The following is a 17,323-nucleotide window of genomic DNA, read 5'->3' on the forward strand; positions in this document are numbered from 1 at the left end:
CGAGTGTATTGTAAAATTTATCAGATAAAATATGAATATATAGCGTGTGCTGTTTAAGATTTTTAATTTAAATAATTAAAATTACTAAATTTCTTTTGACCCTGTGGCCAATATCTCTTTCTGTCACAACATGCCCTTCTTGCTTACTTTTTACGATACAGGAAATTATTCTTTTTTTTTAATTGAAATGTTAACAAAACTGCTTATTTCAAATATGTATATATTTTATAAAAGAGTAGAGAATTTTTAAAGAAATGTAAAAATAAAATAAGTATAGGGTGCATTCACCTTTAAAAAAATAATGATATATGCTCGATACTTTTTACAAACAAAACACCGGTCGTCGGTCAATCCTATTAGCTTTAGATGCCTTCTCAGCTTACAATGCCCTATTAGTAGACATACTAGAGCTTTGACTGTCTTTCTGTCTTTGCTTATCAGGTCAATATCTCCGTGAATTTTGGCGAATGTTCTATTATGAACTTTTTCGCCTGTTTTTTGCCCTGGTGAATTTCTCTACCATTCTAAAGATTTGTTTGGTTCTGGGCCTATGAACGGCATTGATGAACCTTGTTTGGGTATTTCATCTGCCTTTTCGTTACCTTTGTAACCCTGGTTAAAAGAACAAGAAGCTGTTAAAAGCCATTTGTAAAAAAATGTATAATAACAAGCAAATCATTTTTTGTTTGTTATGTTGAGTTCAACCAAAAGCAACGAAATTAATAAACTGGAATGTATTTTAAGATGTTTTCTTTATTTCCAAGCAATATTCTTAGTAGATAATTGGTTAGTTTTCTTTTACCGAACGCATAATTCTTCCTTGATGTATGTCCATGCGCCGTCGGTAATCTTAATCATTGCTAAAACTTAAGCTCTCTGAATGATGGCAGTTCATATCTTTCCGGTCAAGATAAATCGGAACGAATTTGTTTCGCTGCAAAACAGCTATTTACATCTGCCGAAAACGTAACAGGAATCGTGTAAAATTAAGGACCAACACGCATACCAATCTCGAAATTTTGTTTTACATACGCAAATTGGTCGCTATTCATTTTCCAAACTAAAATAGATGGGTCAGTTACGGATAATTCACGTTTGTTTACTTCTCATTTAAGTGTTTGTATTTATATACCGTATAAACAATTAGAAATATATGCATTTTTGATGTTACCAAATATTCTTAATTCCATATATTTTTATAATTATTCAAATTTGTCTGATTATTGTCTCTTTGTAGTATACTTCATTCTTACGTTTTTGAAAAAAAAGACTATAGGCATTTCAAACTCAAACAGAAGAAACTAAATAACATAAAAAGAAATATTTTTTTATTTTATAAATGCGGCGTGTCTTATTTTGGAGCAACAAAATGTCCTCTAAATATACGACGGTGAATGTAGAATGTTTAGGAGGGAGTTAATCACCCCGACCTTACGGATCTATTGTGTGTTCCCCTTTCTTGAGCTATAACGAGTTATAACTCATCACAGTCTCAGGGCTTTAACAAAAGCCAGTATCTGAGACGGCTCCACAGGGGCAAGCTCTCCATCCGACGACATCAGCCGTACCAAAGTTCATGGCACGAACGGTCGTCGTCTCGGCGCACTCAGTGATAAGGTGTTCTGGTGTTTCCCCATTTTCCCCACAGAATCTGTATTCGCCGTTATTTTTAAGCTTCAGCATACTGAGGTGTTTGTTGAGAAGACAGTGTCCTATTAGAAACCCCGTGACAATTCAAAGATTGTTTTACTCAAATCAAGGAAAATATTTGATCTTTCTCGGTCGTAAGTTCTGAAGAGCTTTTTCGAGTGTCTTAGACCGTTGGAAAACACCCATTCTAGGTTACGGATGAAGTCTTCGAGATTATTCAGTTCTGCTTTCAGTTGATCCCCGCTTGGAAAACAGAACGGTTCTGGTCCAGTTAGTGGAGTGTTCGCTCATTTTCTAGCTAGATCATTTGCTTTTTCACTGCCTTCTATCCCTTGGTGAGCAGGCCCCATCAGAGTAGGAGGACTTTATTTACTTTGCCTAATTTGTTGAGCTTCTCTAGGCATTCTTTGACCAACTTCGAATTGATGGTTACTGAGTTGATCGCGTTTAGTGCTGCTTGACTATCGGATAAGATGGCTATTCCCTGTTTTCGATAATTCTTATCTAAGATAAATTGTACGCATCTTTCGATAGCTTAAATTCTTGCCCGAAGGGTGCTGCGGTAGGTGCTCATTGATTCGGAGTATTTAGTTTTCGGCCCAAATACTCACAAAGAGGTGAAACAATGAAGTCAAGTATTGCAGAACCTAATATGTGGTCCAAACACCACAACATAAAAATGTCCTTTTGTCTGTGACATTTTCTATTTTGTTTCAATACAAAGATTACTACAACTGTAAATCATTTTTGGTAGAAAGTAGATAGATTAAAAAACGAAAATTTTGAAACAGAAGAATTTGAATCTAATATATTACGTCTATACAAATGTTTTTAACGTTTTAATAATTTCCAGTTTGCATGTTTAAAATGACCACTTTCATTTTTATATAATTAGAGAGTTTTTAAATGAAATTAGTACTATTGTTGATTCAAGAATAATTGAAAGAGTACTTAAAACATGCAAATTACGTGCTTGTGAATGATTTGTTAATAGTGCCAACTTTATTCTAATTACACCGAAGAAAGATGTTGAAAATAAAGTGATTAATGACGAATGAAATTGCTAGTTTTCACGCTACGAAAGAACCATAATTCCAACGCGATGAGTGGTTTCGTACTTTCGAAGAAATTTGCCAGTAACTTTTGTTAATGATGATATCATGGAAAAGTTAAGAGGCACGCCCGATGAATATTAACGAGCCGCCCGTTTGTCATTGGATAATATGTTGTTTTTTATTTGTTTACGTCTTGCTTTAATGAAGGAATGGTACCGAAAATAATTGTGCAATTATTGTCATTTGGTAAGGAATCAAGAGTAGGTATTGTGCTTGTTGCTTCCTATTAATTTTGTTGACTTCCTAGATCCTGTTCTAATTACACTATAGATGAGTAGTAGGGTGTCCGTTATTTCCCAAGTCGATTTTTTTTGGTGCCGCCCTCTGAAATTTTAGTTTTTGCTCTAAAAAAATATCCAACGTAAACAAGCTCTTAATTTTTAATTTAAATCGTGCCGGAATCATGATACTTTTCCCATTTAAATAACATGGAATTTTCTGACCTTTTGCATTTAATTTTTATTTCCAAAGCAAATAAGGTTCATTTCAAGTTCAGCTTCAACAAGACATATTCTCATACAAAATTTCACGCTCAATAAAAAAGATCTCTTTGGTTTTTGCCATAAAAACATTTCTTTAAAAGTTATTCGCGGTCAAAGTTATGCACATACATAGTTTATAATCAACTTTCACCCGTGTTATCGAAAGCGCGAAAAAATCGTTTGAAGACAACTAGATTTTCTTTGTATAAATTTAAATCTAAAGATAGATTGGCTATACTTAAACTGTCGTTAAACGGTAGCTTACTAAAATGCCGATGTGACGCACTTGACGGCTTTTATGAAATATAGGAATTTTATAAGGACTAACCAGCGCTATCCACCCCACCAAATAACCAACGCAACTAACCTCGGCACTGATAAAAAAATATAAAAAACAAATATAAATTAGTAAAAACCAACTAACCAATGAATTAACACCCTCCAAATAATCACGCTAACCAACCCGCCAAATAACTAAACCAATCCATCAAAAAGATATAAAAAAGTCTTGGTCGGCGTGAGATTTGAACCACGGACCATTCGTTCACGAAGCGATAGTCTCAGCCACGGAGCCACAGGTGCTCTTGCAAAATGCTTATAGGTAGGCATTACTTTCCGCCGACATGAACGACGTCACAATATCTATTAACGGCATTTTAGTAGGCTACCTTTTAACGGCTGTTTAAGTACATCGATATAAATTTTATTCATTATTCACCGATACGAAAAACGGGTACCTTAAAATGTATTTTAAAGTTTAATGTAATGTTGTAAGATGATTTTTAAGCAATTTGTAGCTAAATTATTTGATTTTTAGTATCTCTTTCTAAATTAAAAATGAAAGTTTTCGTCTGTCAATTATTCGAGAGAAAACAAAATGTTGATATTTTGGTGAAAGTTTGAAACACCCTGTGGAATATGTTTACAAAGCAAGGAATTTAAAAATTCATTTTATCATCTAGATACGTCTTTTCTCGGTAGTTTGGTTTTTTGTTCATCTCAATAGCTTTATTTTTATTGGAGATATTCGCTTTTGAATAAGGCAGTAACGATTTACAGCAATTTTAGCATTGATTTTGGGTTGACGAGGAGTCAAAAGCAAAGACATGCTTTTGGGTCCTCATCAACACACTTATAAAATAGTGTTTGTGGTTTTTGTAATGCCACTGTCATTGAAAAGTGATATTATTGACATTTACTCGAGTAGAGATGTTTTTAAGTTCTAAAGTATCGGCTATTGCTTGTTTAATTGATCATGGTAGAGATCAACTTTTGGATTTAATACCATCTCTGCTAGAGTGACTGCCTAATAGATAATAATACTATAATTTTTCAAAGACAGACTTTACATAAATCGTAAACGCTATTTGAAAGGTCTGTTGACTAAGACCAAAAGCATAGGTATAGTTTTAATGTAAAAAATACCAAAAAATTTTGTTGTCTTCTTCAAAAGCAAATATCTCCAAAAAAATGAAGCTATTGAGATGATCCAAAAAACAAACTATCGAGAAAAGGTACACCTAGATGACAAAATGATTTGTAAATACCTTGCTTTGTTAAAATACTCCACAGGGTGTTTCAAACTTTCACCAAATATCAACATTTGTTTTCCCTCGTATAATTGACAAATGGCAATTTTCAATTTTAATCTAGAAAGAGTTATTAAAAAGTCAAATAATCTAGCTACAAATTGCCGAAAAAATCATCAAAATCTGTCCACTAGAACACAATATAAAAAACTTTAAAACGCTTGAAAATTTTAAGGTGCATGTTTAAAAAAAGAACTTTGAAAAGTAAAATGATGATACAAAAAGTCTACGAAAAAGTACCTAATACAAAAATCGAGAACAGTTTTTAAATTAATAGAATGTTTTGAATTGATTCTTGTCATAAGTTGGGTCCATATTGAGTATGAATTTTGATATGTCAATTTGAAGGATGCTAATTCAGATACAACTCAGCGTTTATACCTACTATATTTTTATTATCCAACTACAAAAATGTAGGTAATATTTATACCTTTGTGGTAAGTTCATTTCTGGGAAGAAGGCTGAATTCTTCTGGAATTTTCAAATGTTTAGATATTATTTTAGCGTATACGCATAATTTATTTATAAATATTTTCGATTGTAACAACCATAAAGTTACATAAATAAAAAGTGGATCAAATATTTTAATTATTAATTTACAGTTCTAAAACGTATAGTCCAGATGTTCGATTTTTTTGTTAGTACCAAAAAAACCACTTGGCTTTCGAGAGGACCATAGAAGACATCTAATAAATTGCTTAACGCGAGGATGAATATTATAATTAATTAATTAAGGCAGGGAAATTAGCATAATGATTTAGATTTTAGATTTATTTTGTTTTTATTAGCTTGCCAATACTGATTTAATGAAGTAGTAATACGGCAGGAAATTATAATGATTCTCTTTTAACTAGAATGGAAAAATTCTTATTTTTGATTATTATTTCATTATGATGGAACTACAGTATTCATGAATTTAGAAACCTAGAAGCATTGTCGCACATTGTTTTTTTAATTTTAAATGGGTTTGTTTGGTACATAGTTTCACAGTAAATACTGTAAATATAGGTATTAACCTTTCCTGGTCAAAAATAGTGGTAAAATAATTTTAATATTTTTGTATTTTTACTACGTCGTTGTGAATATATGTTAATAGAATACTTTGCTAATTCAAGTAACCTTGTATTAATATTTAATAGTATTTTTATCAATTCTAATGTTTTAAATATTCATTTCTATTTAACAGCGTATTTAATACCCTTCTTATTTTAATCTAAATCGTTATGAACATTTTAATACTACTTGCAAATTTTTAATCAGGAATATCTCTAGACTTAATTTAAACTTACTAATTTTTTGTTTAACCTTGTGAAAATATGGATTGGGCAACGTTTGTGGGAGTGCTTAATGCAAAATATAAACGTTTATGAAAGAAGAGACCTTTTCTGAAGATTTATGTAGTTGAAGTCACAATAGTCAAACCAAGGAAGTAGTTACCTTTATTTGACGAATTAATTAAAATAATGTTTGCCATTGACGGTCCAGTTAGATATGATCTCTCTGAGCTCGTTTTGTGCATGATTTATGATTGATATAAACTATTTTCTTTCTTTTTGACCTGCGTTGGTTTTGTTCTCTTTATTAACTTGAATGGATTCGGAAAATGACATATTTCAGAGACTAGTCATGTATTTATGAATACTAAATATGTATGCGGGTCGAGGTTGTCATTGTTAATTGTGTCATTGATTAGGTTTACTGGGATGTTTGAATTTCTAAAATAATTATGCAGAAGAAAAATTGGGGTTATGGCTGAAAATCAAAAACTTTTTTTGATATCTTAGCTTTTTTTTTTCCATCGTTTTGCAAAATAGGTACATGGTACATGTTACGTTGTTTTGCTTTAAGTAACAAAATTGTTCAAGCAGCACATATAGGATGTATTTTGACACATAAATAATTGGTACTTTTTGATCCCCTTCTTCTTACAGTGCCATACTCTATATAGAGCGTCGGCTACCTCTCGCATGTACTTGTGATGTATGTCATCAGTGTTTCACAAGTACACGAGACCTACAGTTTATTGCCGAATCCGAACAGCACTATTTGAGAGGCTGTACAAGGCAAATATACTCAAGGTGGTTTGCCATTGCTTTCCTTGAGGTGGCGGCTCGTTGGTCGCTCTATTTAGATAAATACTTTTATTTAAATAAATAAAGCGATCGTACTGGCTGGGGATCGAACCCAGTACGTCCGCTCCGCAGATCGACACACTAACGCTGGAGCTACGGTCGGCCACTAATTTGATAATTACCACTTTTTGATAATTAACACCAAAAACAAAAATTTGCTGTTAAATCACCAAATATTCCAAGCCTCAACTGTAAGCAATATTGCAGTGTTTTACGACTTGTTTAATTTATATTTAGATATCAAGAGATCGGGCAAAGAAGTCAAGTACATACAATTATTTTATTTATCGAACAACATACAATAAAGTTATTAAGTTAGCATTGAGTACTTCCAGTCAAGACCTATGCATGCGAAACCTGGACACTTAAAACGGACATCATAAGAAAACTGCAGGTCGCCCAACGCTCAATGGAACGAAGTATACTGGGAATAACCAAGAAAGACCGTAAAAGAATAGAGTGGATACGACAAAAGACCCAGGTAATAGATGTTATCCACAGAATCAAATCTCTCAAGTGGCAGTGGGCAAAACACCTAGATGGATCACAAAAATTAAGAGACCTAGAGGAAGACCGAACCTAAGATGGGACCGTGATATTAGGAAATTAGCAGGGATAACTTAATTAATGAACCCAACTACAAAGAGAGTATGGAGGCTACACCATAATTGGAAATGGTTGAATAAGCTGAAAATGAGTATGACGATGATGATACAATAAAGAAAATACAAAACTCTAAAATTTATCACAAAAATTAACTCTGTACTGAGATACCCACGTAACACAGTAAATGCAAGCGAATTCCACGCTATTTTTTTCTACTTTTGTTTCTTTACCTTGCCTTAACTCACTCAACGGAAGTTCGTAAAACATCTCGCTAATAATTTTGAAGATGGTAATAACCAATAAAACGGTCGGTACGAGATGCCTTAAGGAGCGAGCGTCTATAGTAGTTATTTATTGGCAGTCAGGTGCAACAGACTTCAAAATACAAACAACATTCCTCAACTTCATCCACCGACGTTCCTCTATTAAAATATTAGCAGTAATCATTAAGTATTATCATAGAAATAACTACGGTTTTTTAATGCCCATGGATACATTTTTCCTAAAGATATTTTTACTTTCTATTTAGCGGTGTCCCTTGATGAACTTGCAGTAGGAGGCATCCATACATTCCGTGCGGCGTTTTATGGGATTTTTTGATTTACTATCATACTTAAATATCGATATTTTGCTACATCGATATATCTACTACATCGATATATCGTTTGCATCCTTGTGGTTCCGTGATTTTGTTTTAAAACGGCAATAAAAATATAAATCAAAGCACGTAAAAGTAAAACAAAAACGTAACAGAAACGATAGGGCACGGAAATGTTATCGTATAGAGAGGCAGAAACACAATACGTGCATTAAAAGATCCGTGCAGTCTATATTTGGAGACGTATAAATTGCAAGATAAAGACATAAAAATGCAAGCTAAAACCCAAAAAGGAACTTGCAAAACAAAGCTACTTATTATATGTTTTCACCGTTGTTAGGTATGAAATTTTAATGAATAATATAAATGTGGATAACCTTTGTTTTAATGAGGATTGGAAATAATATAATCCGCTAATAATAATATCCTAGTGTGAATATGATAATTCTTTTTTTTATTTGATCTCTATTAGTTGGCTTAGTTAGTATTTAAGTTAAACATCATCATCATCACCATCATCATTATTCAACCATTTCCAATTATGGTGTAGTCTCCCTCACATATTTACATACTCTCTTTGTAGTTGGGCGCATTGTTGTCTATTGTTGGCTATGCGGGCCCAAGTTATCACTGCTAATTTCCTAATATCATATCCCATCTTAGGTTTGGCCCTCTTCTAGGTCTCCTAATTACATGCTGTAATTTTTGTGGTCCATCTTGCCTTGATCCATTTTGTGGTCCATCCGTCCTTCTTGCTAGATGTTTTGCCCATTGCCACTTGAGAGATTTGATTCTGTGGATGACATGGCCTGTGGATAACATGACTATTACCTGAGTTTTTTGTCGTATCCACTGTATTCTTTTGCGATCTCTCTTGGTTATTCCCAGCATATTTTATTTATAAATGTCCGTTTTAAGTGTCCAGGTTTCGCATGCATAGGTCATAACTGGTAGTACTATGGTCTAATGTTTTCTTGTGTAGATAAAGTGACATTTAGATAAGTTGGGTATGTAGTTGAATGTATTATAGTTATTTGGGTATTTTTGCTTATCGTTATCAAATTTAAATAAAAGAATGAAAAAGAAAAGGCAACGTGTATTTTTTTTAAATATTATACAGTTCTTTTCCTTCTGTTGAAAGTGTATGGCTATCAGTTTTTTTTTTCATTTTTCAAACATCTTATAATATAAATCTAAATATGAAAATAACTGCACTACGGATGGGCTAGGGACGTAACTTTTTACAGCTCCGAAACTAAAGATTTATTATTAGGAACTCATGAGAGAGGCTGATTTATGTGATTGTCTAATCCTGTATCTAGTAAAATTCCTATTATTATTCTTACGACGTTAAAACAATTAGTATGTTTTTCTAAGACGCGATGCTAGCCAAAACGAAACATTGTCGCGTTACAAGGCTCCGGTATTTCAGGTTCAAATGATTGCGCAACGTTAATCCGGTTTAAATTTAAATCGAGCAGGAATGAAGAACGACTGCCAACACTTTTCAAAAGCGCGTATAATTAGCCTCGAATAGATCGGCGAAGAAAAGAAGTGTTCGCTACGGAGCGCTTCCAAAAGGGAATTATGACTGATTAACTTGTCGAGACGCAGACCGGGAGGATCGTTTGAAGGAATGCGCGAACATACCGCGCTTTTGCTCGATTTTTAAACGATCGAAATAGCCCAAGTCGGACGTTCTATATTGCCGTTCATTAATTTGGGATTATCGGATCTCGACCAGTATCCGTGGAATTCTACAACGACCGTGTTTATCGCATTTATATGTAGTGTAACATTATTCTTATCTGACAAACGAGAAATATCTCAACACGCGAATACAAAGTATCAGTAGTGATTTAAAACATAACGCTTAATGTAATTAAATTAATCATTATATTGTGTATACCGGATTGGCAAGGTCTGGCTTTGGATGCCGCATTTCGTATGTTCGAAGAGTACAGTATCAGTTAATACGCTCACTACAATAAGATGTACTAAACAAAGAAGAGCAAATATTTAAAGGTTATGTAATCAACACTTTGCCTTTTTCTCTCTCCGACTTACAAGATCGCCATAACGATTCACAGTCTCATTTTTGTTATATTCATGGAGTACCTATGTGTCTTAATAGTAAATAAGAGAGATACGGCTTTCGTGAGACTATATCACTATTCTTGTGAAGACCAAGTTGTTATATACAAAATATTCATAGCTTGCTTGGTTTTTGGGTGAAATTGAAAATGTTGCATTTTGAGTTCTCCATAGTATCTCAGTTACCCTTCATTTGATAATGATGGTAATATGATTAAACAAAACTGCGAAATATTCGTTCAGAATTTCAAAAAATAATTGGTGTAATTTTCTGTTTAGCAACATCAAATGAAAAACACAATATTAGTATTAGACCTTTTAAAACCCCTCGCAGATAGGAATTTGGTGAATATGACTGAATAATAAAAAAATATTTTGCAGCCCAACTAGACTAAAATACAAATACGTTTACATTACTGTTTCAGTCAACATCTGTTTCAATATTGAACACATTTATTTAACTTATTAACGTACGTTTAGTAGTTAACAGGGTACGGATGTATTTTACACATTGTCGTTAAAAAACTCTAAAGCATGCATAAAACCTTGCAAGTGTGTCGAAAAAAGGTCGTCCTAGTTTTTAACGTCATTCTAAATTCGACCTAAAAAGCTACTAATCGATTTGTGTACAAATCGGTGTAGCTAATTCACTTGGCTCGGAAATTCTCAGGATTAATATACAAGAAACAATGAATGTATTCATATAGTTTTATAAAATATATAGCATATTTTAGTTTTATAAATTATTTGTAACTTAGAATATTTAAAAGTTTTACTAAAGTTATAACTCATCACACATTCTCAGGGCTTTGACAAAATCCAGTATCTGAAAAGATTTTACAGAGGTTAGTTCTCCGATATTAGTTGTACCAAAGTTTATGCCATGAATGGTTGTCGTCTCGGCACATTCACTGATAGGGTGTTCTGATGTTTCCCCACAGAATCTGCATTCGTCGTTGTTTATTAGCTTCAATCTACTGAGGTGTTCATTGAGGATTGTTCTTACTTAAACCAAGGGCAATATCTTTGATTTTTCTAGGTCGTTAGTCCTGAGGAGTTTCTTGAAGCGTTTTAGGTCGTTGAAGGAGTTCCATTCCAGGTTACGGATGGAGTCTTCCAGGTTCTTGAGTTCTGATTTGATATATGCATGACAGGTAAAGTACTGTCGAAGAAGCAGATATAAAATAAATATTTTAGGAATGTTTAATAGTTATTTAAGGTACTAGTGTGTTATATTACATATAAGTCACGCTGGGAAATGTTTAGCCCTCGAGGTCCTAGGCAAAAAGGGCTAATTTTCTCAAGTGACTTATATGTTATAACACACGAGTGCCATACGAAATTTTATCCAACAGCAGAACTGATTCATGTCCAATCTCTAAAGAATAATTGATTTAAAAGAATCTACCAGTTCTACTTTCATTGTTGCGAATTAATAAATTATCAGGATGCGTTTCTGTTACTATGCAATATATCGTAGATGTGCGTTTTTTTTTGTAAATAATAAATAGCACTGACATTAAGATGTCATTTAGATAAATCGCGATTTTTTAACGATAAAATAGTGAATCATCAACCAGCAAGTCAGATTTTAAAGAAAAATGATTCAGGAAGATCTTCCGCAAGAAATTATTAACCAGCCAGAGGCGGCTACAGCACAACTACTACCAGAACAGTCTCGTGGCGTATATATGATAGGGAATTCAAGGCGTTTGAAGAGTGGATGAAAGTAAAACATGTCACAGGTATAAACGAAACTATCTCGCTTGTTTACTTCTTTGAACTACAGAAGAAATTTGTTCCATCATCCTTATGGACTAATTTATTCAGTATAACTAATTAGTATTCAGTGCTCAAGTCAACTCTCAAGCCAAGGAAATCAGAAACCATGGAATGTAACGATATCAAGAAGTTCTTGGAAGAAGCCCCGGACGGTGAGTTTTTGTTGATTAAAACGGCACTTATTATTGGAATCGCGGGTGCATGCAGGTGTGATGAGTTGACGAATTTGAATGTGGAGAATATTAGAGACAACGATTCTTACTTGTATGTCATGATACCCGATACGAAGTCCAAGAAACCACAAAGTTTTACTGTAATGCCGGAAGGATTTCCTGTCAATCCTGTGGAATTGTGCAGAAATTAACTACGTTTGAGACCAAAGGGTACTCCCCATAAAATATTTTTTTGTGTTTAATCAAAATGGTAAATACACAACGCAATGCGCGGGGAATCAATACTTTGTCGAGAATGCCATCAAAAATTGTTACGTACTTGGGTCTACAACATCCTGAGCAATACACTGGCCATTGTTTGAGAAGATCATCCGCTACATTACTGGCAAATGCAGGAGTGAACATGACAACGTTAAAAAGACATGGAGGATGGCGATTTGCAACGGTTGCGGAAGGATATACAGGGAGTTTCAAAACAAATGCGAAAAACTTCAGGGGGTGATTCCTTGTTAAAAATAAAGGGTAGTTTGCTTTATAAATGTTGGATCAAAAATCAACCATTAGGGAGATATCACGGAACAAAGATGGCGGAAAAATAATGTTTTTATTTTTTATCTTGAAAACGAAAAGCGATAGACTAATGAAATTTTATGGAAGCATTGCTGTTATCAAAACACCCTTTCTGGTAATTTTTTAAATTTTTTAAAATGAATGGAAGGGGTTGAAATAAACTACCCCTATCATTCTTGTTAACGAAATTTAAAGAAAAATCTTATCAAACACATGCAAAAAATTAATTTGGGTAGTTTAGTTTGTTTAGAAACTTTTTTATCTCTTGTATTTTTTTGATAAAACTCACCGATTTGAAATTAAAAAATAAAATGTAAAGCATTACATGTCAGGACAAAAAATATTTTCTGATAAAGAATCTAGTGGGCTGCCGTAATTTTTTTAGGAAAAAATCTAGTCGGCCGCTGTTACTTTTTAGGATGTTTCTAATATTATTTTATTTGACATTACTCTACTGCAATAGGTTATTATCTAGATGATTATTATTATCGTTATTATCACTAGATTCTTAATCTAATTTTTTTTTTGTCCTGACATGTAATGCTTTACATTTTATTTTTTAATTTCAAATCAGTGAATTTTATCAAAAAAACACAAGAGATAAAAAAGTTTCTAAACAAACTAAACTATCCAAATTAATTTTTTGCATGTGTTTGATAAGATTTTTCTTTAAATTTCGTTAACAAGAATGATAGGGGTAGTTTATTTCAACCCCTTCCACTCATTTTAAAAAAGTGAAAAAATTACCAGAAAGTGTGTTTTCATAACAGTAATGCTTCCATAAAATTTCATTAGTCTATCTCTTTTCGTTTTCAAGATAAAAAATAAAAACATTGTTTTTTCGCCATCTTTGTACTGCGATATCTTCCTAATGATTGACTTTTGACCCAACGTTTATAAAGCAAACTACCCTTTATTTTTAACAAGGAATCACCCGCTGAAGTTTTTCGCATTTGTTCTGAAACACCCTGTATATCGAAGAGTCCATCAACAATAAAACAGAGATTGCGATAAAGATTCAAGGTGCTGTAAGTGTTCTAGAATGAGTCGTTGTAATGACAGAGCCTATTTCAAGCAATGGGGGGACAGCATCTGGAGGCATACAAGGTTTTACAATTTCTGAATCTACAAAAAATATTTTATTTTCATTTAATGTTAATGTTAATTTAAATAAATATTTGAATTAGTAATTTATGAATAAAGCTTAATAATTTCTATAAAATGGTGTGGCTTTGAAGTTTGGCACATTAGTTTTTATAACTTGAAAAACTCACGCGTGTGTTATTATTTATTTTATGTGCATGTATACATGTGAGTAATGTCTGTATAAGTAGTGGCTGTTGGATAAAATAAAATATATAAAGTTAAGTAAATAATGAAAATGTCCAGTGCAATATTATACGGTTTTATTATTTATTTTATCTTGTCGGCTATCAAGCTGCAAAACTGAAGCGATGTTGTGAAAGATGTCCGTACTTTACGTTGGCTATCCATTCCATGGTTGCATTCGTAATGGCGACTGGTGCTTTATGTACATGACTTCGCACATTTCACGCCTGCTGATAAATGTTCGCTCGACTATTACCTTTCCAAACAAAAGGCTCGATCGTAAATAAGACTTGGTAATTACCCTGGTGTCCGTACAGTTGGTATAATATCGAGGCATCCAAGCGAAAAATGAGTCTAATTTGCTTGCAAACTGTCGACAAAATGTAAGGTCTTAATACCGTGTGTTTTTTACCGTTCTTATTGATGCTAAATATGCACTACTAAATTGGCACGTCTCCGTCTTTGAGAATAAATGAAAAATATTTATTTAATCTACAGGGTGGTCCGAAAAGTTTATATAAATTTATATGTCCTAAAATGCTTAGTTTTGGAGGTACAGGGTATAGTTTCATTTTTATTTCGATTTTTTCCAAATAATTTATGAAGTAACGTCAATATTTGGATGAAAATTGGTGTATGGGAGTTTTTTGACATGAGAAATTTGATTTTTATGTCAATATGGCTCCTATTTGTAGGGGGCGCCACCTATATGTATTTTAACAGTTTTGAAGACTAATAAGTTTTCGTCCGTACCTGTATAAAACTACTGAGTAAAAAATATACATTTACGTTTTTTACGTAAAAAATCTCTTTTGGTAAAAATCGCTACGAGCAACAGTTCTCAAGATATTTAGAATGGAAACAATCAATACATGTCATTATTGACAAAAAATAAGCCCGTTGAGTAGATAGTTTTTTGACTGAAATAATAAATTTGGGAAATTTTTATTTTTTTTTTAAATTAATCACAAATTTTTCTGCAAAAAAATGACGATAAAACAGTTTCTGTTGAATTTTTGGTATAAAAACATTTTAAATTTATTATTTTAATAACTATGTAGTCAACACGTTTAATTATGTCAATGATGACAGGTATTGATAATTTTCATTCTAAATATCTCGAAAACAATTACTCGTATCGATTTTTATCAAGAGACCGTTTTTACATAAAAAATGCCGTAATTTAATTTTTTCCAGTATTGTATAATGGTTTTCCGGGATCCGGGACAACTTATCCGAATCCGTGATTTTTCGGAAATCTGAAAAATCTGGCAACCCCATTTTAATTATTAATTTTTCATGTTCAATAGTTCGTACAAGCACAGATAACATTATAATGTTATCTGTGGTACAAGTTAAAATTTAAGTTGGATCAAAGAATGTTATAACTGTGGTACAAATATCCTTTGCTTACATATAAAAATGGCTTGATCTTTACAAAATTAAGACAGTTTTTACAATTTTTTTAACAACACTTAAAATTGTTTTAAGCAATACCAAACCTGAAGAATACCACACACCAAGAATACATCGAGCTTTATATGTATTTTCTAACCCAATAAAATGTTAGTATTTCATACTAGTTTATTTGCGCTTTAGGTTTAAACGTGTTTATAATACCCTAATTTTTTATGTAATATCGCGCCTATCGCCACCTTTGCGATCGATTCTAGAATCAATAACACAAGTTTGTTTTCAGAGTCTAATAAAATCACCTACGTAACCTGAGCGCAACGAAAGAAGGTTTTTTTAATGGAGTTTTTTGACATCAACAACCATTTTATAACATTTTATTTATATATGGTAGGCGTGTTATGAACTTAATGCCAACAGGGACGCGCCATCGTCAAATACTTTGCGTTTTGGAAGATGATGCATTTTGATTCGTGTTATTACGTGTGTTTTGTGTCTTTTGAAGTCAAATGGAGGAAAAATCGAGCGAAAATTAACTGTAGACCCAGAGCATAGTTTATGGTTAATACTCGCTGCCCAGGCAGAAGTACACCAATAAAGTTACCATCAGTAAAGTTTGTATACCATATCGTCGTAGATAAGTGCATCTCGTATATGGTAGAAAGATCATACTAAACACATACTAAAAACTGGAGTAGCTGTAAAATATCGACATCACACGATAGGTAAATAATGGATTTTAGTACTGCAGAAAAATAATTTCAAAAGGTACTGGTTTAAAAAATTAAGATCAAAGTTAATTAATCAACCTTTAAGGTATAAAATTTGGTAAGTGTTATTATTAATAAAATAGTTTGTTTTATTTATGTTGTTTTATTTATTCCTGTGGAATATTACAAATTTGTCATACATAAGTTATATTGATAAATATAATCATAAATGCGGGAAGTTTCATGAAGCTTGAGAGTGAGAAATAGTTCTTTTTTATATTTTTTTGGTGGGTACTATGTGGTGTCTTGTTCTTGTTTGTGTTGTATTAACATATACCACATTTTTTGTTAAATAAAATAACTCGATTACATTTTTTCAGCTTTATACAGTTTTTTTCACAATATTTTGAAGTAATCACTTGTCAGTCAAATTTTAAGTAAAATATATTAATTTTCTGCTATGCGTTCCAGTTGTACCAACGTATTTCTTTTTAAAATAAAATAAACTACTTTGAAATTAAAATGACAGACACATCAATCACTGTCAAGGATCTTGTCGTTGGACAGACTATAGGAGTTTTTTTATATGAGAAATTTGATTTTGATGTCAATATGACTCCTACTTGTAGAGGCTGCCACCTACATATGTTTAACTGGTTCGAAGAGTAATAACTTTTCGTCCGTACCTGTATAAAACTACTGAGTAAAAAAATATACATTTACAAAGTTTTTTACGTAAAAAATGTCGCTTGGTAAAAATCGCTACGAATAATAGTTCTCGAGATATTTGGAATCGCATTTATCAATACCTATCATCATTGACATAAATTAAACATGTTAACTAAATAGTTAATAGAGTGAAATCATAAATTTGTAATGTTTTTGTGGCAAAAGTTCGACCAGAACGGTGCTGGTCCTGTTATTAGGGAGATTCGCTCTTTTTCGAGCTACATCGTTTGCTTTTTCATTGCCTTCTATCTCTTGGTGAGCGGGCACCCAGAGTAGGAGGACTTTATTTTCTTTGCCTAATTTGTTGAGCTTCTCTAGGCATCCTTTGACCAACATCGAATTGATGGTTTT

General features: G+C 32.6%; 1 protein-coding gene across 1 annotated transcript in view; it reads left to right on the forward strand.

Moving 5' to 3' along the window:
• LOC115891947 (piggyBac transposable element-derived protein 3-like) overlaps positions 1–12,412 on the forward strand; it is a 41,463-nt gene extending 29,051 nt beyond the window's left edge. The window contains exon 3 of the mRNA XM_030912558.1: positions 12,110–12,412. Within this exon, the coding sequence (XP_030768418.1) occupies positions 12,110–12,412 (303 nt within the window). The remainder of the gene's footprint in view (positions 1–12,109) is intronic.
• Positions 12,413–17,323: the final 4,911 nt, after the last annotated feature.

The sequence above is a fragment of the Sitophilus oryzae genome, unplaced genomic scaffold (genome assembly GCF_002938485.1).
Source record: "Sitophilus oryzae breed Bouriz unplaced genomic scaffold, Soryzae_2.0 scaffold_120_pilon_pilon, whole genome shotgun sequence".
In the NCBI taxonomy this organism is placed as follows: Eukaryota; Metazoa; Arthropoda; class Insecta; order Coleoptera; family Curculionidae; genus Sitophilus; species Sitophilus oryzae.